At 45.4% G+C, this 22,329-nt stretch overlaps 1 protein-coding gene across 7 annotated transcripts; it reads right to left on the reverse strand.

Annotated features, from left to right (window-relative positions):
• Window positions 1–1,575: 1,575 nt before the first annotated feature.
• On the reverse strand, window positions 1,576–18,681 carry TOR4A (torsin family 4 member A). 7 transcript variants are annotated; one of them, XM_081848543.1, is made up of 2 exons: window positions 18,551–18,681; window positions 1,576–3,862 (listed from the first exon to the last, which is right to left on the reverse strand). In XM_081848543.1, exons 1-2 carry the CDS (start codon window positions 18,591–18,593, stop codon window positions 2,583–2,585), a joined length of 1,323 nt encoding a protein of 440 aa, XP_081704669.1. In that variant the 5' UTR covers window positions 18,594–18,681; the 3' UTR covers window positions 1,576–2,582. The 7 variants fall into 7 exon arrangements, with proteins under 7 accessions (XP_081704669.1, XP_081704674.1, XP_081704670.1 ...); XM_081848548.1 differs by lacking the exon at window positions 18,551–18,681 and adding an exon at window positions 16,874–17,220 and having other exon boundaries at window positions 1,576–3,857; XM_081848544.1 differs by lacking the exon at window positions 18,551–18,681 and adding an exon at window positions 16,874–17,220.
• Window positions 18,682–22,329: the final 3,648 nt, after the last annotated feature.

Below are 22,329 nucleotides of genomic sequence, written 5' to 3' on the forward strand. Positions count from 1 at the left end.
GTAGGTTGGAAATAAGGTATTTGAGCGAAGGGGGGGGGGAGCAGGCTATATGTGAGATCTTTCTAACCCCTGGATCCAGCAACTGTTAAAATATAAGGCAGGCTAGCTTCCTGTGTGAAGGTGATTGCCTGTGTGATGGGCCATTAAGAGAACAAAGGAAAGGGGCTCTCTGAGAGATGGCACATGGGTGAGGCTCCCCCAGCTCATGGTTAGAAGGAAAAGGCAGAGTTGAGTAAGAGTGATGTGACCTAGAGGTAAAGCAGCAAGCTGGAGAGACTCAGAACAATGTTTGAGAGCAATGTTTGATTTCTGTTTGAATCCAAGGCGAAAGCTATGAGAGAAACAAGACCGTTTTGGGGTGTTGATGCTGTGAACCCCTCCATCGTAGGTCCATAGTAGGCTCAGGTTGCATATATGTGTAAATATCATAAAGACACCACAGTCTCCGCTGTGCCTCATTCCAAAAGGAAAAACAGACTTTGGGTAAGCGCCTGGAACCCCTGGAATATTGGACTGTCCAGAGATTGGGGTGGTGGGAAACATTTATTTAGAATTGCAATGCTATGGGGCACAGCCTGAAGCTGCTTCCTAATTCAGGGCAAAGGGGCAGAAATAGAAAGAGCTGACAATGTGAGATCTTGAGAACACCTGGAGAGCTGGTGGGGATGTCTTTACCCGATGCCCATTACCTGTTTTGTTCCCAGGACTGAATTCCCATCTAGTGAAGTGGTGTGCTGTTATCTGCACATGTGTAGCAGCTGTCTGAAATGAGCACACCTCAGCTTAACCGTGGCTTTTATGGGCCCTGGGTTTCAGACAGCGTTCTCTCCCTGCCCTGCTTGAAGATAATGGGGATTGAACCTAGGACCATCTGCATGCAAAGCAGAAGCATTATTACTGAGCTATGGCACTTCCCCTAGAAATAAAGTACGATTCTAGTCCTCGTGGCTCTGAAAGAACAGCCAACATACACAGGAAGCTGCCTTATACTGTCAGACCATTGGTCTACCTAGCTCAGTTTTGTCATCACTGTAAGCAGTAATGTGTACACTACCTTAGGGCTCGTCCCACTTGTCCCATACCTAGAAAGCATGGGTCCAAGCAGTTTTCCAATTAACATTTACTCTGGTTCAGTGGTAAAGAGTGGGTTTTCCCAGGGAAAGTGCTGGGACAAGTGGAAGTGTTAACGAGTCACATTCATGCATTTCAATGCGTCTGCTCTGAATAGCATTGGCTACAGCCCATTTTTGCTGCTTCTTTATCAAAGAATACTAATAAACCAAAATCAATACAGTGCTGATAATATGATTAGCTTGATATTTTTTCCAACTTTTTAATTTAATTTTTGACTGTGTTTTCGAGAAAACGTTGCTGCTTTTTAAACTGACAATGTTACGGAACAGCAAAGAACTTGGCGGCTTCCAGGTAGGATCGGTGTTCCTCATCCATTCAGGCTTTATGTTGCATCCACATGACAACATCCGCATCAAAATGCCAGCTTGTATCCTGCCATCCCATTTAATCCAGATTTAGAGGCTACAAATCCAGTCAGTCTTTTTTTATATATATAAAAAATTGCCAACAACTCATTTGCAATATCCGAATGACCTGTTTACAATATTAAGCCTCCATCTGGAGGCAACTTTTATTTAAAACCATCAGGATTAAATGCAGTTACCGTATATTCTAATCTTTGCTTCTCCTTGTAATTGTGTAAGATTTTCTCTTTCTTCTATTTCAACCCTTGGGAGCCACCAGTTCAAGATTGGAAACTTGCTGGTGCCCTTTCAAAGGAAAAAGCCCGATTCAAAAGCATTTATAGCTGGGATGGTGAACCTCAGGGCCTGAGGACCAAATGTGGCCCTCATGTCCTCTCTATCTGGCCCTCAGAACTCTCCCCTGGCCACACCTCTCACTGGCCTTGTTTCACATTAACACCCTGAGAGTTATGCCTTTCCTTCAACTCCAGTAATGCCTCGGGCTCCATCCACACTATACACTTCAAGCAGTATCATATCACTTTAAACAGTCATGGCTTCCCCCAAAGAATCCTGAGAGTGTCGTTTGATAAGACTGCTGAGAGTTGCTAAACAACCCCCTATTCCCCTTCCAGAGCTACAGTTTACAGAGTGGTTGAAAAATCATTCCTCTCCCCAAAGGCATATTTATTTATTCAGGGCATTCACACCCCACCTTTTAGCCAAAGAAAGAAAGAAAGAAAAAGGTCTCAGAGCATCTCACAATAATCAGTACTAAGGCAGTCCTTTGCAGTCAGGCTCACAATCTAAAAAGACATGAAACGTGAGGTAAAAAAGAAATGGGAGGGAAAAGGAAAAAAGCAATCTCAAGTGTAAGTCCTTCGCTTCCTATATTCCTAGCTGTACATTCTGGCGACCAAAAGCCACGTTGTTCTCATCCCTATTCATTTCCAAATAAGTCTAGGCATTGGTCAACCCAGTACATGTGAGGGATAATGAAGCCTTTCGGCCCATGGGCTGAAAGTTCTCGACCCCTGCAGTTCACCCTTCCATAATGAAAAGAGGGGGAAGGCAGCCCTTTTGTCAGAAGTTCCCACTTGTCCTTTACAGTAGATTCACCTTGGCTATAACTTGCTTACAACCGGTGATGGCATACTGTTGGCCTCCTTGACTGTAATAGTTGATCTGGCTGGCTAAGCTCTCCACGTGGCTCGGATCGGGATAAAGGCCTTCGCTCATCATCTCCTCATAGAAGCAGCTCAGGATGTGGCTCTTCTCCAGCAAGACGAAGGGAACGATCTCCGCCAACATCCAAAGAGGGTGGACTTGGTCAAGGACAGGACGGAGAGCAGCCTGCAGCAACTCCACCTTCTTCTGGGGCTGCAGTAGGTCGCCAGAGGCATTCTGAAGGAGAACATTGGCGACCTCGTTGCCCCCCAGGTTGCTTATCAGGATGTACACGGCATTGAGGAACTCGTTGGTTTGGTTCGTCTGGAAGAACCCGCCCAGTGTTTCCAGCAAGGCTGTAGACATGAACTCCACCTCGTCCAGGATAAACACAGGGATCTTCTCTTCAATTTCGGCTTGGTTGACCATCTCGCTGATCGTCTTAGATAAATCTTGCTGGCAGGCTGATGTGGAAGCGCTGTCCGGGCAGTGGTGCATGGCGAAGTAATGGAGCACAGAGTTGTGCCCCATGACTGATCTGAAATGTTTGGCTAGCAGCCAACCGACGTGGCTCTTCCCAACCCCACTTGGGCCGTTGAAGGAGATGACCAGTGGTTTGTTGTGTATGTGGGTTGCCAGGTAGTCCTTGAGCAATGCCACAATGCTCTCGACTGCTAAGGCCTGCCCAAAAACCTCTCGGTGCATTGTCTTCTCCAGACCATCCAGATCATATTTCAGGAGGTTATCGTCCAGATTCTCGATGGCGTTCAGGATCTGGAAGCAGACAATTCCTACAAGCAACAGGAGGCACCTCTTGGCTTTGCTTTTGTGCTCAGCAGGGAGGTATTTCCTGGAGTTTCCTGGGTACAATACCCGGGGGTTCTTGGACCTCTTCCTCCGCTTGCTGGATCTGGTTGAGGGCTCCTGCACCGAGGTATCAAACGTGAAGTACTGAGAACTCTCAAAGCTCGCTTGGCTCAAGAGGGAGGTGGAGGCACTGCCCAGTCTGGCCTTCCCCAAGGAGATCTGCCTCTGGAGAAGCTTCGCTTTGGAGTCCCCAGGCAGGAAGTTCTTCTTAAAGGCATGAGCTGTCCTCCGCAGGCGAATGGCAGCCCGCACTGGGGACGAGAGCAGAGAGAGCTTCTGGGGGCTTTTCAAGGCCTGCTTCCGGCCCTCCATTGTAAGCTCTTGCCGTGGGTCTCGCTTTCCTGCCTTCTCTACAGAAGAAGAAAAAGAAGCATAAGAACACAGCAGGAAAGGCAGCATGGTACAATGGTTTACTTCCCGTATCAAAATGCCACAGGGTTGTTGTGAGAGGAGAGGGAGGTGAGTGGGACATGTTTGTGGAAGAGAGATCTCCTATCAACAGAAATCTCATTTATTTCATTAGATTTCTTACTTGACCTGTACCATAAGGTCCGAGGGCACATTGTAACATCAGAATATACAATTATAAAGCAAATACAGCCATAAGACAAGAAAACAGCTCCATGAATAAATCCAGTAAAAACAATTCCATATTTAAAAACAACTTATGTTCCCGCAAACACATAGAAACAATTCTATATATATAAATATAAGTTAACTATGCTAGCAGGCCTGGTGCCAGCCATTGGTTTAGTTGGGCACTAGTCAAGGGCTCCAAAGGAATGCTGGTGGCGCTGTGGGTTAAACCACTGAGCCTAGGACTTGCCGATCAGAAGGTTGGCGGTTCGAATCCCCACAACGGGGTGAGCTCCCGTTGCTCAGTCCCAGCCTCCTGCCAACCTAGTAGTTTGAAAGCATGTCAAAGTGCAAGTAGATAGATAGGTACCACTCTGGCGGGAAGGTAAACGGTGTTTCCGTGTGCTGCTCTAGGTTCGCCAGAAGCGGCTTAGTCATGCTGGCCACAATCCGGAAGCTGTACGCTGGCTCCCTCGGCCAATAAAGCGAGATGAGAGCCACAACCCCAGAGTCGGCCACGACTGGACCTTTACCTTTACTAGTCAAGGGCTCCAGGGGCTTGGAAGAGCTCCTAACCAGCCCAATCCAGCTGCATCACCATTCACTGGGCCCCGAATTATTTTCATTAGTGGGCAAAGAAGAAGGCATGTGGTGACCCTCTTAAGCAGCACTGTGTCCTGTCTGTGGGTGGGTGCAGGTGGCACTGTGCCAAACCCCCTTTCCCAAAAGATTACTGATCCTGCATGACAGTAATTAGAACCTTCAGGTTCAGGGACAGGCTACTTCATGGGTAGGCAAACTAAGGCCCGGGGGCCAGATCCGGCCCAATCGCCTTCTAAATCCGGCCTGCAGACGGTCTGGGAATCAGTGTGTTTTTACATGAGTAGAATGTGTCCTTTTATTTAAAATGCATTTCTGGGATTTGTGGGGCATAGGAATTCATTCATCCCCCCCCAAAAAAAATAGTCCAGCCCCTGACACAGTCTGAGGGACAGTGAACCAGCCCCCCGCCCCCCGCTGAAAAAGTTTGCTGACCCCTGGTCTACTTCCAAATGTCAGGTGAGGGAGGGGCACTGCTTGTTGGTTTACCAGAGGAATCTGGGGAAATGCACGGAAGAGGTAACCAACAGAAGAGTTGGTTACCATCAGCACCACACTTTGTGTGTCTCTTAACCCCCTTTTAAAAGTACGCAGTCTCCACATAAGTATCAGTTTCACAAAACCAGACCAGAAAAACCAGCATGTAAGTTTTCTGGGTTGTTGTTTTTTTAAGTCAAAAGCAATCCCCTTTTCTTGGAGAGCAGTGCCATCTAGAGGCTACTGCCTTTCAAAACACATACTCCTGTCTGCTTTTAACAGCCGACTGCAAAATAGGATTTATTTATTTTTAATAAAAATAATAATATTGCAATGTAAAAGCATGGATCCGCTGAACCACAAAACCTTTCACATTCAGCCTGACTCTGAAGCATTAGCATGTAGCGGACAGGAAGATAACGGGCATTCAGTAGATGGCCCAACTCAATGTTTTTAAATGACTAACAAATAACAATGCCGAAATATATTTAAAAAATTGTCCAGTAGCACCTTAGAGACCTACTAAGTTTGTTCTTGGTATAAGCTTTCATGTGCATGCACACTTCTTCAGATAGCAAATAACAATGCCATTAATTTTAACAACTTCATGAAGTTCAGTGATGAATCCCTTCAATAACCATTGGTTTGTTGATGGGTAGAGCAATCCAAACTAAAGGAAGCCAACGTAATCTATTCTGGGGTAAATCATGCCAGGGTAACTAACCCTGATTCAAAACTCCATTAAGAAGCAGGGCTGGTGACACCTGAACCCTCCAGGGGAGGAGGGAAAGTCTTTAAAACACACTTTGACTTAGACCACCTTTGTACTAGGGAACTCCCACTGGGTTACCAGGTCACATGACCAATCTGAACAGAATTTAGAACAGGGCTATGTCTCCTCCTGCACCAACCTACAACACACCCCATCACACCTGTAGAACACCCCTGTTTCGGGACTTATCCTGGCCTCAGCTCAGTTGGCTGACCTGGGATGGGCGACGTCATCCAACTAAGGCCAGTATCAGCTGGCTCAGAAACCTGCCACCTATTCAAAATGCCACTCATCCCCCAAGTTATTAGGTTTGGTTTGTCCCCTATTTATTTATCTACCCCCACTTCTTTCTCTTTATTAGATCCAGTAGAGTAAATAAAGACAACTATGGACATAAGAGTAGGGATTGTATCTTGTGCAATTTCAACTATATAGGCTGGCTGGTCAAAACCCTGCCATTTTATAGGGGGGGGGGGGGAGTAAAGAAATCCTGCATGTTGAATGCAGATCTGGTCCATGAAGACTTTGTGGAGTGGGTGGGTGGGGGAAATAGTACTAATGATAATAAGAATAAACTAGTTAGATGGACGAATGTCCTGACTATGCATAACACAGCCTTCATTCCTAGTTTTAGAACTGTGTGCATATATATAATGGACAGTTTGGATTGTGGAATGTTAAAAATTCCATTGGCACTTTTGAACTCGTGAAGCAGGATGGGAATATGAAAACAAGCCTCTATAGACAATAGGGAGAAGCTCTGCCAGACCCAGGGAGAAGCTATCAGGAGGGCAGCAGACAGGCCCATCCCACCACCAGGCTGCATTCATTCACTCATCAGCACTGATTTCAGTGCCAAGAGGCCAATTGTTCTTCGGGTTAAACTTCTACTAGAAAAATATGTTTGACCCAGTGAGAGCAGGATGCAAAACAGCAGGATGGGCGCTGCCTAGATCAAGCATGCAGCAAAAAGAAGGCATGCATTTTCAATCTCAGTAATTAACTGCTAGAGATCAGCAAGTCACCGAGTTGGTGGAAGGGACCTTAGAAATCATCCGATCCAACCAGCAACTCAGTACACGATCTGAAATGCAGGAGGCGACTGCAGGATCCCTGACAGGTGAGCCGTCCAAGCAGCTGTTTCAAACACCTACAGCAAAGGGAAAATCACCACCTCCTGAGGGAGGCTGTTCTATCGTCAAACAGCTCTTACCGTCAGGTCAGTTCTCTTAACGTTCACCTGAGCTCTGCTTCCCTGCCATTTCCAGTCACTTGCAATCTCCAGAGGAAAGAGCAGTGGTGGCTGGTACACATTGGGCCTGGTAGGGCAGGAGGCAGGGGAGGGGGAAACAGTAGGTGGAGCCCAGAGCCCATGATAGGTGGAGGCAGAGCCAATGACAGGCAGGGCCAAGCCATTTTATCTTAGGCCCCGTCCTCTTCCTCCCTGCTGAGTTCTGCAAGAGCAATGCTGACAGTAAGGAAGAGGAAGGTGACAGGCAGGACAACCCTCTGGACTGGCTGTAAGAAGGCTGGCGAGTGAGTGCTGACCGAGGTTGGTGGGGCACTTACCCATTCATCCTAATAGACCAGCCTCCACTGTAGGGCAGGAGGCAGGGAGATGGACATTAGGTGGAGAAAGAGCCAGTGACAGGCGGAACCACCACCTGATTGGTTATAAGAAAGAAGGCAAGAAGGTGGGCTGGCCTTATTTATAGGTAACATAGAAAGCTGCCTTTACCAAATCAGACCATCGCTCTACCTAGCTCAGCATTGTCTATGGTGAAAGGCAATGGCTCTCCAGAATTTTAAGACACGCGGTCTTTTCCTGTTACCTGAAAATTTAAGGAACTGAACCTGGGATCTTTTGTACAAACTCATTACAGGCCACATTGAAACTAATGGACAAAGGGCTTACTCCGAATATAACTCAGTCCAGGAATGGGGAACTTTTGGCCCACCAGATGTTGTTGAACTACAACTCTCATAAGCCCCATCAAACATGGCCAGTACAAAGGATGGTGGGAGTTGTAGTTCCCCACACCTTGAAGCATAAGAACATAAGCAGAGCTGTAAAAAAAATTAAGATGATGATGATGATGATAATAATAATAATAATAATAATAATAATAATAATAATAATAATAATTCCATTCTCATGTTGGCCAACCAGATGGCCCAGTGTATCAGGAACCAGAGTCAAGCGTAGGTCAGATGGTGTCAGTAAAGTTAACTCTTTATTCAAAGCAACCAAAACAGTGCAGGCCAGTAATCCTACCAACTGTTCCCGGTATGTGTTGCCCCAATGAGGCAGCTGCAAGGACTGAAGGTCCCCGCCTTCCCACAGCTGCCTAAGTTCCGTCCTCTCCAGGGTTTCCCCCCAAGCAATCAGAGACTGCCTCTGAGCACAACCAATCTCTCTGCGTGTTCTGGGAGACCGGGTCAGTTTGGGGGAGCTGGTAGCAGCAGGAGGGGGAGACTCCCTGGATTCTTCAGAGGTCTTCCTCATCGCTGCCTCTTGTCCCACCCCACCCCTTGTCCTTCCTCCTTTTCTGCCTCTGAGCCTGGACTGCTCTCTGTCCCTGGCTTTTTCTGCTCACTAAACCCTGTTGCCTCTTCAGCTTCCAGCACCTCCTCCTCCTCCCAATCTGCTCCCTCTTCTCCTTCTGACCACACATCACCGTCCCACCACCAATCCCCTGGCTCTGAGCCTTCTTCCCCTGCTGATGCCTCCCACCACTCATGTGCATCCAGCCAGTTCATGACACAATGGGAATCCTGCAAGTAGGACCTATGTGCAACACTCTCCCCTCCTGCGGCTTCAAACAACTGGTATTTAGAAGCATTACTACTTATGATTATGGAGACAGAACATAGCCATCATGACTAATAGCAACTGATAGTCCTATGCTCCATGATTTTGCCTTATCCTCTTTTAAGGCCTTCCAAGTTAGTGGCTACCTGCCACTCCTTTGGGAGGGAGTTCCAGAGTTTAACAATGCACTGCAATGTGAAACGACAACAGTGCATTGGTAGAGGGTTTATACTGGACGGGTCATCATTCTATTTTATTTCTTGTTCTGTGATATGCCCCCTAAATGTTACCACAGTATTGCTGCGGGGGGGGGGCACTCTTGTTCTACAGGGGGAACAGAAGCAGGACACTCATAAAATTAAACCAGAACAATTGTGGTATGAAAAGTTACAGAATTTCAGCAGAACGCTATGGAACATGCAGGAAACGAAGCAGGATATCTGCCCCAAAACTTTTGCAGGCTCAAACAGGATCAAAAGCGGGGTGGCTGATAACAACATGAGCACAAATCATTATAAATATACAATACGGAGGATGCTGGGAGGGGACCTGGGTAATAACAACCGGGGACCATTTCTCTTACCATGCCAGGCTTGTGGAAACAGGATACTTTTACTCAATGGACCTTTCGGTTCAGTGCTACAGAGTTCTTCCTCTGTTCTTAAAGTTTAACCCCCTTTAATCGTTTTCTTCCTGCTACACACTGCACAGGAAGGAACAAAAGGGGCTTCTAGTGTTCTTGGTAGTTATATTTTGAGGAAGCCAGTGAATCCATGCAAGGGCTCTGTTCTTACCACATAAACCCAAACCATGAGTCAGACGCTACAGAATCAGCGATGCACTTTCTGTACGTTTGGTCCGTCATGGCAGCCAGGAGGAGGAGTTCCAGCCAGCGGCAAACAGAGGAAATAAACTAGTTCTCTCTCAGATTACTAGAAAGCCCCGGCTGTGGTGGCTGCTGCCCATTGGCAGAAGTCAGGGAGCCCAGATATAGGTGGCACTAGAGCCATCTAAATCTAGTTTTGTCCCCATCCGGCTGAGTTTTACATGAGCTCAGGTGTGGGTGAACCGGTCAGGTAGGATCCACACCATGCATTTAAATCACTCTTACGCTGCATTAACAGCAGTTGCCTAGTGGCAAATTCAGAAGCAAAGGGTCCCTTCATGATAGTCACATCACGCCCCCACTCCTCCTAAGATTGTACAATAAAAATGACCTTTCAGGTATCTTTGTTCTGCTGAGGATGACAGCTTGGTCACATTCCTAAAAGGTAAAGGGACACCTGACGATTAGGTCCAGTTGTGGCTGACTCTGGGGTTACGGCACTCATCTCGCTTTACTGGCCAAGAGAGCCAGCGTACAGCTTCCAGGTCATGTGGCCAGCATGACTAAGCCGCTTCTGGCAGGCCAGAGCAGCACACAGAGATGCCGTTTACCTTCCCGCCAGAGCGGTACCTATTTATCTACTTGCACTTTGACATGCTTTCAAACTGCTAGGTTGGCAGGAGCAGGGACCAAGCAATGGGAGCTCACCCCGTCACGGGGATTCGAACTGCCAACCTTCTGATCGGCAAGTCCTAGACACTGTGGTTTGGACCACAGCGCCACCCGCGTCCAGGTCACATTCTTACCATACTTTTAATAAACTATGATACCACTTTAAACAGCTATGGCTTCCCTGAAGAATTCTGGGAAATGTAGTATGTTAAGACTGGTGTTAGAAGACCCCCTAGTCCCCTCACGGAACTACAGTTCACAGAATGGTTCTACGGTCAATCCCTTTTCACAGGGAACTCTGGGAATCGTAAGTCTCTGAGGGGAATTAGGGTCTTCTAACAACTCTTAGCAACTTTTTTTTTTTAAAAAAAACCCCACAGCTCCCATAATTCTTTGTGGGAAGCCATCACTGCTTAATGTGGTAGGATGCTGCTTTAAATGCATAGTGTGGATGTGGCCTATGTCCTTTTGAGATCCAGCAAGAAGAAGACGATGATAGAGAGAGCAAATGGTTGTTTTTTTCACAGAGTAAATTACAGCTCACAGAGAGCAAGTCAGGCACACACTTAGAAAATGGGTTTCTTTTTGTTTTTTTCAGAGCAAAGTGAAACAGCTTTCAAAAGTTTCAATAATGCAGCCCACAGGATGTATTATTGTTTTTTTTTTTTAAAAAAAAATAATTACAGTGTAGAGACATAAATGCACAGAAATGAAAAGCCCCCAGTTTCAAAATGCCTGGTCCCTTACCAAAGTAACAGCAATTTGCCTTCAAATGAAACCCATTTCAAGCACTTCTCTGAAGAATGGAGCAGGGCGGGTGGGTGGGAGGAAGAAGAAGAAAGCAGAGACCTCAGGTATCCCAGAACATCCTTGGCAATGCCCCTTGCAATGGACGTTCTGGCACAAAACTGCCTGAGAAAAAAATATTTAGTACTGCAAATAGTGGGCTCATTCATTAGCTGCTTAGAGCCAATTAACACCAGAACTTTGCAGCACCAAGGCATAAGCCAATGCAAATCAGTCTGCAGGAGCTTGGGTGTGTAGGATGTTGACAAAGGAACCCTGCTCCCAAAAAAAGGAAAGGTTCTACAATCCCCCGTGACCCTGTACAACCCCCATTCACCCCGTCATCAGAATTGTAGTCTGTTAAGGGTGCTGAAAGTTGTTAGGAGAACTTCAACAAACTGCAATTTCTAGGACACTTTGTGGGAAGCCATGTGTCTTAAAGTGGAATAAGAGTGCTTTAAATGTATGGTGTTGGTGTGACTCTCATTTTCTACATCAGTTTGCAACCCTTGAAAAGAAAAAAGAAAAGAAAAGAGAACACATTTTTGGAAATCAACTTCCCATAATACAATGCCTTTCATATGTTATTTTCACTAATATATGCATACTTTACCCTAGTATATGCATTCTTATACACATTACTTGGCCAGAAAATTGCACTGCAAAATTCAGAGAAGTTCAAATTTCGAAGGAGGGCTGCGAGAGAGAGCACTCAGATGCAGAGCTTTAAAGCACAGATCTGTGCCTGGAAAGAGCAGGCAAAAAGGTAAGCGTGGACAAGCCGCTATTTTATCTGTGTCGCCTTGAACAGCAGCCACTATGCAATTCACTGCTAGCAATAAGGGCTAACAGTGGATCTTTTATGTTCAAGGTAGCATACGGCGAATTACTGGCTAGATCTAGACCTTTTCTGGCTCCCCAGGAGGTCAGCTTCCCAGAAACATCATGCTGGCCCACCATTCCTATGGTTTAGCAACAGATGCACAGCGATTTTTTCTCAGCATCCCAAGCTCACCTCCTTCTGTTAAGTAGAGCTCAGCTATCCAAGGGTTTTGAAAGCATTGCTCTGAAACTTACCCAAGCTCTCTGGGACACACAACCCCAGTGAGGAAAGGTTTCAGCAACTGGGGCTTTCTTTGTTGGGGAGGGGAAGGACACTCAGAGGAGACATTATTATAGAAATGTTTAAAATTATGCATGACACAGAGAAAGTGGATAGATAGAAGTGCTCCTCCCTTTCTCATAAACCTAGAAGTCATGGGCACCCGTTGAGGTTGAACACTGGAGGATTTAAGACGTGCAAAAGGAAGAACTTCTTTACACAACACAGTTAAACTATAATAATAATAATAATAATAATAATAATAGGTGAAGAATCGCAACGATTAAAATGAATGTGCTACCGAATATGTTATTTTTATTTCAAACAGTTCCGGTGATCAAAGGGGCAGCAATTTTTAAAAATTGGCAAAGAGAAATTTCAAGGTATATCTGGCAGGGTAAGATGCCGAGGATAAAATTTAAGATATTGACAGATGTGAAAGCAAGAGGAGGCTTCGCCCTGCCAGACTTGAAATTGTACTATGAAGCATCTTGCCTCTGTTGGTTGAAGGAATGGGTGAAATTAGAAGATACTGATTTGTTAGATTTGGAAGGTTTTGACAATAGATTCGGGTGGCATGCGTATTTGTGGTATGAAAAGAAATGTGTACACAAAGGTTTTGAAAATCACATCATAAGAAGGTCCCTGATTGAAGTGTGGGAAAGATATAAAAATCTGTTGGAACAAAAAACTCTATATTGGTTATCGCCGTTGGAGGCGATGAGCGTGAAGAAAGTCAATATGACTGGGGGATGGGTGACATATGAGAAGTTAATAAGTAAAAGAGAAGGTAAATGGAAAATGAGACCATTTGAAGAAGTTAAGGAATATGTTAATGACTGGTTGCATTTTTTTCAAATTAATGAAATGTTTAGAAAAGATTTAAATCAAAGGGGTTTTGCTGATAAAGAATCAAAATTTCAGACAGAAATATTGAATAATGATTTTAAAATTTTAGCCAAAATGTATAAGATATTACTAGAATGGTGCACAAAGGATGAAGAGGTAAAATCAGTTATGATTGATTGGGCCAAAGATTTAGGACATAATATACAAATGGAGGATTGGGAAAAATTATGGAAAGAAGGTCTAAGATTCACTGCATGTACAACTATAAAAGAAAATGTGATGAAAATGATGTATCGATGGTATGTAACACCGGTGAAATTAGCAAAAATGTATAAGACAAGTAACAAATGTTGGAAATGTAAAGAAAAAGAAGGTACATTTTATCATATGTGGTGGGAATGCAAGAAAGTTAAAAGCTTTTGGGAAATAGTATATAATGAATTGAAGAAAATGTTGAAATATACATTTGTTAAGAAACTAGAAGCATTTTTATTAGGCATTACAGGTAATGAGATAAATAAGAAAGAAAAGAAGTTATTTTTATATGCAGTGGCAGCGGCAAGAATACTGATGGCCCAGAAATGGAAACAGGAGGAGCTACCTACGGTAGAAGAATGGAGAACAAAAATGATGGACTATGCAGAACTGGACAGAATGACAGGAAGGATCCGAAATCGACAAGATCAAAGATTTACAGAAGATTGGGAAAAATTTATTGAATATATGCAAAAATTAAGTGATAATCAGATTACGTTTGTAAGTTTTAAAGAAGCGCTGTGATGGGAGAATGTTAATAATAAGTATTAAAAATGGGATGAAGTTTACAGTAATAATATAAATAATAAATAGAAATGTGCAAAAAGTTAAAATATGAAGGATTGCAGACAAATTGAGGGAAGTCAAAAAAGAGAAATAAGATGTAATTAAGATGTATGGAGTGTATAATTCTGTTTTGTATTTGAAAACTAATAAAAATATATATTAATAATAATAATAATAATTTATTATTTATACCCCGCCCATCTGGCTGGGTTTCCCCAGCCACTCTGGGCAGCTTCCAACACAATATTAAAATACAGTAATGCATCAAATATTAACAGCTTCCCTAAACAGGGCTGCCTTCAGATGTCATCTAAAAGTCTGGTAGTTGTTGTTCTCTTTGACATCTGATGGGAGGGCGTTCCACAGGGCGGGTGCCACTACCGAGAAGGTCCTCTGCCTGGTTCCCTCACTTGGCTTCCCTCACAGAGCAGGGAAGGACCCTGTGTCTGAAAACATGGAGAGCAGCTGCCAGTCAGCATGGACAGTACTGAGCTAGATAGACCAATGGTCTGAATGGCGTGAGATGAGAAGGGGGCTTAATCCCTGTAACTGAAGCTTTATGGTTTTAACTTTATTGGTATCCACCATCACCCTAAGCCCTCAGCATGGGGACTGGAAGGGATGAAACAAATAGCTCAGGAAATGGGTTTAAAAGTAAAGGATAAAGGGACCCCTGACCATTAGGTCCAGTCGCAGATGACTCTGGGGTTGTGGCGCTCATCTCACTTTACTGGCCAAGGGAGCCAGCGTACAGCTTCCGGGTCATGCTGCCTGCATAACTAAGCCGTTTCCTGGCGAAACCAGAGCAGCGTACAGAAACGCCGTTTACCTTCCCGCCGGAGTGATACCTATTTATCTACTTGCACTTTGATGTGCTTTCGAACTGCTAGGTGGGCAGGACCACAGCGCCACCCTAAGCCCTCAGCGTGGGGATTGGAGGGGATGGAACAAATAGCTCAGGAAATGGGTTTATCAGCTCTCAAGTAGCTGCTTATGAACACTGGCATTCCAAGGACCCAGGAAGAGCAGGCAAAACTTGTTGGGCCTCATTCTTGAGCAGAAACACTTCACGCCCCTACTGATGGAAGGTGCTCACCCACTCCCCTGTTTGCTGCTGTAAATCTCCAGCAGGGCTGGCAACAGGAAGGGAGCAAAAGTATTTGCAGGCTCCTGGTTAATGTTTCCTGGGACTAGTAGGGCAGAATGCTTCAAAATTTCCACATGTAAGGATCACAAGCATTTTTCAGGATGTGGAAACATCTGGTCTTTGCAATCAACTTGCAACCACACTAGTCAGGGAATGCTTTGCAGAACATTATCTCACCACCATTTTCTCCACTGATATCTAGGCAAACAGCGACCAGCAGTCTTCATATGGTTTGTGGATGTCGGATGTGCTGAGTCACCTCATCTGACACACACAAACTCTGGAAGTAAGGCTACCAACTTGTTTTACTGATGGGCTCTTAACTGCAGGGGAACCTTTTCAGCCCAAGGGCCACATTCCCTCTAAACAACCTTCTGAGGGCCACATACCAGTTGGTAGGCAGGGCCAGGAGCAAAGGTGTGTGGAGCAATGGATTTTACCTCTGTACTGTCAGCTAATTCACCCACACCCACACCCCTCTATCTTCCATCCTGGACAAGCAAGAGGCATTATCAGAGTTTAAGGGTACTGGCCATCCATGCAAAAACACTAAAGGTGTGAAGCAGGGTCAATGCAAAGCCTTAGCTAGGGAGAGGGGGTGCGGTCTTGGAAGAGTTTTGAGGGCCACATAGAGAGGCCTGGAGGCACCACTCCTGCTTTGTAGGCACAAATTGAGCAACTGAAGCTTTTCCTAGCATGGAGCTGAAGCAGTGGAGAAAATCTCAGCTGCTCAATTTATCCCACTGCAGGCAGCTGTTAAAAGCATAGGAATAGGCAGAAAGGTGGCAACACTAGCCGGAAACCCTCTAAGTGGAGAAATGGTTCATCAGATGGGTGACCAGTTGATCGCCAATGTGGTCATGCTGTGTGCACTGCCAGAGAATTTTCAATAATCTGTTTTGACATGTGCATTTCCCTTGAAGTTCCAAAGCAGGAAGTGCATCTTTTTATGTTTGAGTGCTGCACGACGTATGTCTCATTCCTAGTTAGAGAACTCATTTCCAGAGATTCATGACTTGCCATTGAAGTTGCAAACTACTTCCAAAGAAAGATGTCCTGATAAGCCACAATATCACTCCCAGGCACAGTACATGCAAGGGAAAGTCTGTGCACATGCACTTTCCACACCAGGAACAAGTTTCATTTATAGCTTTCCTGCTTTTCCTATGGCTAAAGTGCAGGAGCCCAACTAGAAAACAGAACTAATGACAGACTTAGAGTTGCCAGCTTTTAAACTAACCCTGCTCATCTGCCTTTAGCTGCACCTCAACTGGCATACATTAGCAAGATGGCAAAGCTGTTTTGAAAGGCTTTGCCAGCAGACAGATCAAGTGACTTGTGAAATACAGGCCAGGTCCGTTTTTTTCTGGTCAGCTGGCAAACCCAGTCCCACATCCCTCACTCTTTCCCTGGCCATTACAGAAGAAAAAGATGATGCCAACCCAAAGCAGCCTCATACAACCCCTAACAGTTGAAAGCATTTTTCAGTTGCAGAAATTCAGCAAAGGCCATTTCACTGCCATCCTTTTCAGCTCTGTACCAGTAAAAACTTAATTCTCTTAAACCAACTGCATGCCAGTCAGTTACTCACGGCATAGAAGTTTGCTCGGGGCATTGATTTCTCTGCATGGTTGCAAATTCACACAGTAGACTTTTGCTCCTCTGCAACTTGATCTGAAGACCACTACCAGGTGATTATAACCCCCCCCCCAACACTGCAAAGACAAGTTGTTGTTGCTGCTGCTGCAAATTAAGATACTCTTAAAAGACAATGACAAAGAAGGTTGTTTTCTTCCTTCTGGAGCAGCCAGCAACTTTACAACCCTGTACTGACCCCATCAAAAAAATAATAAATACTGGACTCTCCGCTCCACCCATCCAACCCAGCCCCACCACAGACAGACAGACAGAGAGCATTACCAAGCATTGAGCCTTCTTCGGAGCTGCAGCCTTGCTTCCCTCCTCTGAAGGAGCTGGGCCAGTCCCAAGGAGCCGGCGTTAGCCATGTGGCATTTTTTTGGAAGTCGAGTCAGCAGGGTTGAAAGTGCAACCACTTGTGCAAAGCTGATGTGGCCTTTCCTCTGTGTGTGTGTGTGTGTGTGTGTGTGTGTGAGAGAGAGAGAGAGAGAGAGAGAGAGAGAGAGAGAGAGAGAGAGAAGAGCAAGAGATGGGAGCAGGGCCCTCCTCCCTCCTGAGCTTCCTCCTCACACTCTCATGAGGCCTTATCGCTAAAGCACTGTGCAGCTGTGTTTGGCTGCTGGCCTGTCTGTGTTGCAAGAGTTCAGACACACACACACACAGAAACATAAACACCACATACACACACGGAGAGAGGCAAAAAGCCCATTCATTGGCTGCGTCTGGGTTGCGACAGGAAACCTGACTCTGGTTATGTGAGGCAGATCAGGCCACTGTCGCCACCCATTCCGCTACGGGTCTCTTGAGTCAAAGAGAGGTGAAGGGGCGGTAGGCCAGCCGGCCTGCACCACAGGATAGTCTGAAGCTTCTCACTTGGCCCCCAATTAAGGTGGATGACTTCAGACAGGCTGCTGTGCTCCACTTGGGCCACGTGCTCCAGCTGCGACGTCTGAGACCTTCATTACATGAGCCACATGACCAACTTTTACAGAGGACAATCCTCTATTTGAAGGGATTTGGACTATCCCTGTCTAAGGGCGCATTCACAGCATAAAAAGCACCATGATACCACTGTGGACAGTCAATGGTTTTAGTTTACAGGAACTTAAGAGTTGTTAGGAGACCTCTCGTGAACCTACAGCTCTCAAGGGTGGTATAACAGGTGATCCCTTTTTCTCAGGGAACTCTGGGAATTGTAGATCTGGGAGGGGAAGGAGGTTATCCCAACAACTCTCAGCACCCAGAACAAATGACAGTTCCCAGGATTCTTTGGGCAAAGCCATAACCTGTTATCAGAGTGCTTTAAATGTGTGGTATGAATGTGGCCTGCCCCTGGTCTAACCACCACACCAAACATCCAAGCCCTGGAACATAGGTTGTTGCTGGCACTGGTCTGCCTTGAGAGACAATGGAAGAGGATGCCTTCGGGGATAAAGCCAAGCGGTTGGAGAGTTACAGCACCTGCTACGGCCTCCCACCTTTCCTCCAAAAGGCTCAAGGTGGTTGTACAGTGTTCTCTCTCTTTGCCCATTTTATCCTCACAGCAACCCTGTGAGGTGGGATAGGCTGAGAGACAACAACTGGCCCAAGGTCACCCAAGTGAGCTTCATGGCAACTGGTGGTGTAGTTGTTAGAATGTCTGTCGGCCAAGGACCTAGGAGGCCAGGGTTCAAGTCCCCACTCGGTCATGAAGCTCACTTTGTAACCTTGGGGTTGGCAAAAGGCTTGGCAGATAGGCAGAGGATATGAATATAATAAAATAAAAAATAAGCCACAGACCTTCTCCATCCCAGCTTTTTGTCTGCTGAAGCAGCCACCCAGCACAACAACAAAATCAAACCAGGCAAATAATTTCAGGGTCGCCAGTTTGTTTGTTTTTGTTTCTTTTAAAGGCCGCTGTAGGTATGCCTTGAATAGCTCTTCTCCCCTCATTTACAGTTCCTAAGGCCAGTCACTCACCACTGGAAGGGTCTCTTGCTGCATCAGCTGAAAACAGTCCCATGTCATTGCCCCTTTTCAGGCTCTGGCTTCCTCGACCAAACTTCCCAATGTTCAATGAACGGTTTTGTTTTTCCTCCTCTGACTTTCTGCAGGGAAATGAGCCCTAGAGTTAGGAGTATGCAAATCCCTTTGAAAGACGCAACAATGGGCAGGTGTATTCTGTAATTTGCATAATTGTCATACAGACCAGTGTGTGTGTGCGCGCGCGTGCGCGCGCGTGCGCACAGTTGTAAAACAATGCTAAATAAAATTTGTGCAAACCAATACAAAACGGCCAAAGATGTGCTATATGTGTACATGCATCCTGCTAGGGCTCACTCCACTTGCCAGCCCTGCCTATCTGCCGGGTCCTTTGCCCTCACATTTCCCCCACACCCGGCCGACTTCTAATTCCTTTACACCTGACTAAAAAAACACACCATCTCTTTATACCTCAGCCCACCCCCTTACAGCTCAGCCTAATCACCAGCTGCAACATGGTGATAGCCATGGGCTTAGACAGGATTTATGTTAGTGCTGAACTATCTGCGACGCGATTGCTCAGTTAGTTAAGTATTATTTATTTACTTGATTTTTTAAAAATGCATATTAAGAAGATACTACACTTTGATGCTAATAGCAAGCTCTATAAGCATGGGTCCTGATGTGATCAAAAGTGTGAAGACAAAGAGTTGAACTGTAAGCTTGTACAATTACTCACCTTTAACATTCTATGAGAATGCAGTCTGTGTACTGGTGTGGAATGACTTGGATGTGTGTAGGCTAAGCTTGTACCGGTGTTCAGCGGAAAGTGTGGACAAGTACCAGCCATACACAAGGGGGGAACTGGCAGGCTTTGGGGAACTCCCAAGTTTTACAGAAGTACAAATAACATTAGCGGATGGGATGCTAAGGGGAGAAATCTTCTAAAGTGACCAGTGAGGACTAACCCTGCTCATTGGCCCAGAATGTGGATTGACTGTTAGAAGGCAGAGAATAAAAACAGGGGAAGGAGATGTAATAGTGTACCCTGGAAAAGTGCATAGCTCAGCTGATTGGCTGTCACCTTGAAGGAGAGGACGCCATGCTGTAACTTTGTCACATTTAAGAATCTCATTTAAAATATTAAATTTGAATTGTTGTTTTAAAAATTAAATATCCCTGAAAACCCAGTGAAAGGTAAGGTATATGCAGGCCCTTTTTAAAGAGGGGGTGGCATGGGAGTTTCATGCACTGAGGCGTTCCACACACTGAGGCACTTGCTCTATCTAACTATCTATCATCTATCTATCTATCTAGATATCCATCCATCCATTTGGAAGCTGCCTTAGATTCCGGCTGTGGAAGAAAGGCAACATATAGTAATCTCCAAAACAATACCTGGAGGGCATGTCCCCCACACTTGCTCTCGAGTCTGGAGCATGCCATACTGCATATTGCAGCATCTTCAGCTAAACAAACCCGGGGGGAGAAATCTCTGGCACAAAGTACAAGGAAAGAGGTGCTTTCCCCAAACTGCGTGCTAACATAAGCTTTGCATGTTTTCCCTATTGCTTGCTGGGTGGGGCCAACTGTCAGATGCTGAACAAGATAGAATTGCACCCAAGAGCAAAAAGATGCTTGTTCCGACATTGAGTTCAGTGGTGTAAAGGGGAGGGGAAGGGAATGGCATGGGACAATACAGGGGATTTATAGATTTTCCTTGTTCCAGCAACTGAATTAGGTGATAATGTGGCTTTCAAGTTTGTTGATGGCTGATTAGCATAGAGAATGTCAAAGAACCAAGCAGAGGCTGGATATTTTTCCCTTTGACAGGGTTCCTACTACTGTACTGGCTAGCAGATCAAACAGTAATGCTTCTTTGCAATGTGGTCCACATTTCTAAATAAAAGCTGGAAGTTGCATTTTGGCTAGCTAAAGATAATATTGTTAAAGCCCCTAAATAGGGGGTGGAGAACCTTGGGCCTGAACGTTATATGCAGCCCTCCAAGGTTCTCCCGCAGGGTTTTCCCCACCACCTTCATGGCTCCCACTGGCGCTTGCAGACATCTTGGGTGCTTTTACCTGACTATAGTGTGTCCTTGAACTCTGATAATGTATTTTGCGTGCCTGGATGGAGGATGGAGAGGGGTGTGTGGATGAATGTGCAGACACTAGCTTATTTTACAGAGCGTAAAATTTGCATTCATTGCTCTGCCCACTTTCACCTCTGGCTCTTTCAACCACCTACTATGTGCCCCTGCTACCGTCCGAGGTTGCCCAGAATGGAATATAGCCCTCAAGGCTGAAAGGTGCCCCCTGCCTGCCCTAGACAGCCTAGGAATGAGGCAGCATCTGAAGAACCTCTAAGTCCCATTCACATCTGTCTGATCATTGAGATAATCATTGGAGTCCCCAGTCTGAATCCCTCCACTTTCAGAGATGAGGTGGATGGGTAGCAGCAACAGGGCCTTTGGGTGGTGGCTCCTTATGTGCTGGACTCATTTCTGCTACCAAGGCAGATAGTCAGGGTGCAGAAGGGGGTAAAGTGAGAGGATGTGGAGCTGAGGAACTGAACAAAGACAGACCCTACAAAATGAATACAAACAGAAGGAAGCAACTGAATTTTTGCCTTTCCACCTGTACTGCTTAAAATTTTAACCCAGAATTGTTTGGTCTGCAGTGGCAGCGGGCAACTTACAGCATATATAAAAAATTGTAGCACATCAGGCATTTAAAATTTCCTGATACAGGGCTGCCTTCCAATGTCTTCTTTTATAGTCAAGATAGTTGTTTATTTCCTGGAGATTTGATGGGAGGGCTTACCACAGTTTCATATTAACCCGCTGCTGATTCTTGTTTTATAACAGAGTTGGGGGGACCTTTATTCAGGCTGGGGGCCACACTCCCCTGTGGGGAGCTTCTTGGGGTCTGTAAGGCAGTGGTGGGCAGGGCTGTAGGCAAAAACGAACACTGAGGGTCATCTCACTATCTGCAGTAAGAAAACAAACTATGATTCAGCTCCTGTCCCTGTTCTGAAAACAAAGGAGTAATGATCACAGAGAGGGTGGAAAGCAATGCCTGAGCTGAGGGTGGTGGGTTAAATACAAAATGTGAGTTATTGGGGCTTATTTGTGTTATAAGAATTCTAAGGTCTCAGATATACAGTGGTACCTCGGGTTAAGTACTTAATTCGTTCCGGAGGTCTGTACTTAACCTGAAACTGTTCTTAACCTGAAGCACCACTTTAGCTAATGGGGCCTCCTGCTGCTGCCGCGTGATTTCTGTTCTCATCCTGAAGCAAAGTTCTTAACCTGAAGCACTATTTCTGGGTTAGCGGAGTCTGTAACCTGAAGCGTATGTAACCTGAAGCGTATGTAACCCGAGGTACCACTGTAAAATAAATGTTCATAAATGTACAAGGCAAAGACATATATAACTATATAAGCCACTGAAATAGGACAAGAGAACAATCCTGAAGCCATTTTTACTCTCCCAAATTCACCTCAAATATTTCTCTGCAAGGAGGCAGGAAATGTGAAAAGCTTTCCAATTGTCTTTTGATTGTAGGGGCTTACACCTCCTTTTTCAAATACAGTCTGGCAAGGATCTGTTAATCTGAGCACACTATCAATATGCCTAAGAGTTTCAGGAACTAAGTACCATCTCAAAGGAATGACCAGGCTACCCAGAAAATGCAAGCAAGTAAGGCATTATCAGGTAACCTAGCAGACAGGAGAGAAGCAACACTCTCAAAATTCTGCTGGATGATGTTTTGT

This window comes from Podarcis erhardii (assembly GCF_964252035.2).
Source record: "Podarcis erhardii genome assembly, chromosome: Z".
NCBI lineage: Eukaryota > Metazoa > Chordata > Lepidosauria > Squamata > Lacertidae > Podarcis > Podarcis erhardii.

Bases quoted from the DNA above. Each gene is read 5' to 3' on its own strand.
- TOR4A (XM_081848543.1), bottom strand. From the start codon at position 18,593: ATGGGACTGTTTTCAGCTGATGCAGCAAGAGACCCTTCCAGTG. The intron at 3,863-18,550 runs GTGAGTGACTGG...CTTCTTCTGTAG, and splicing joins AGCAAGAGACCCTTCCAGTG to AGAAGGCAGGAAAGCGAGAC.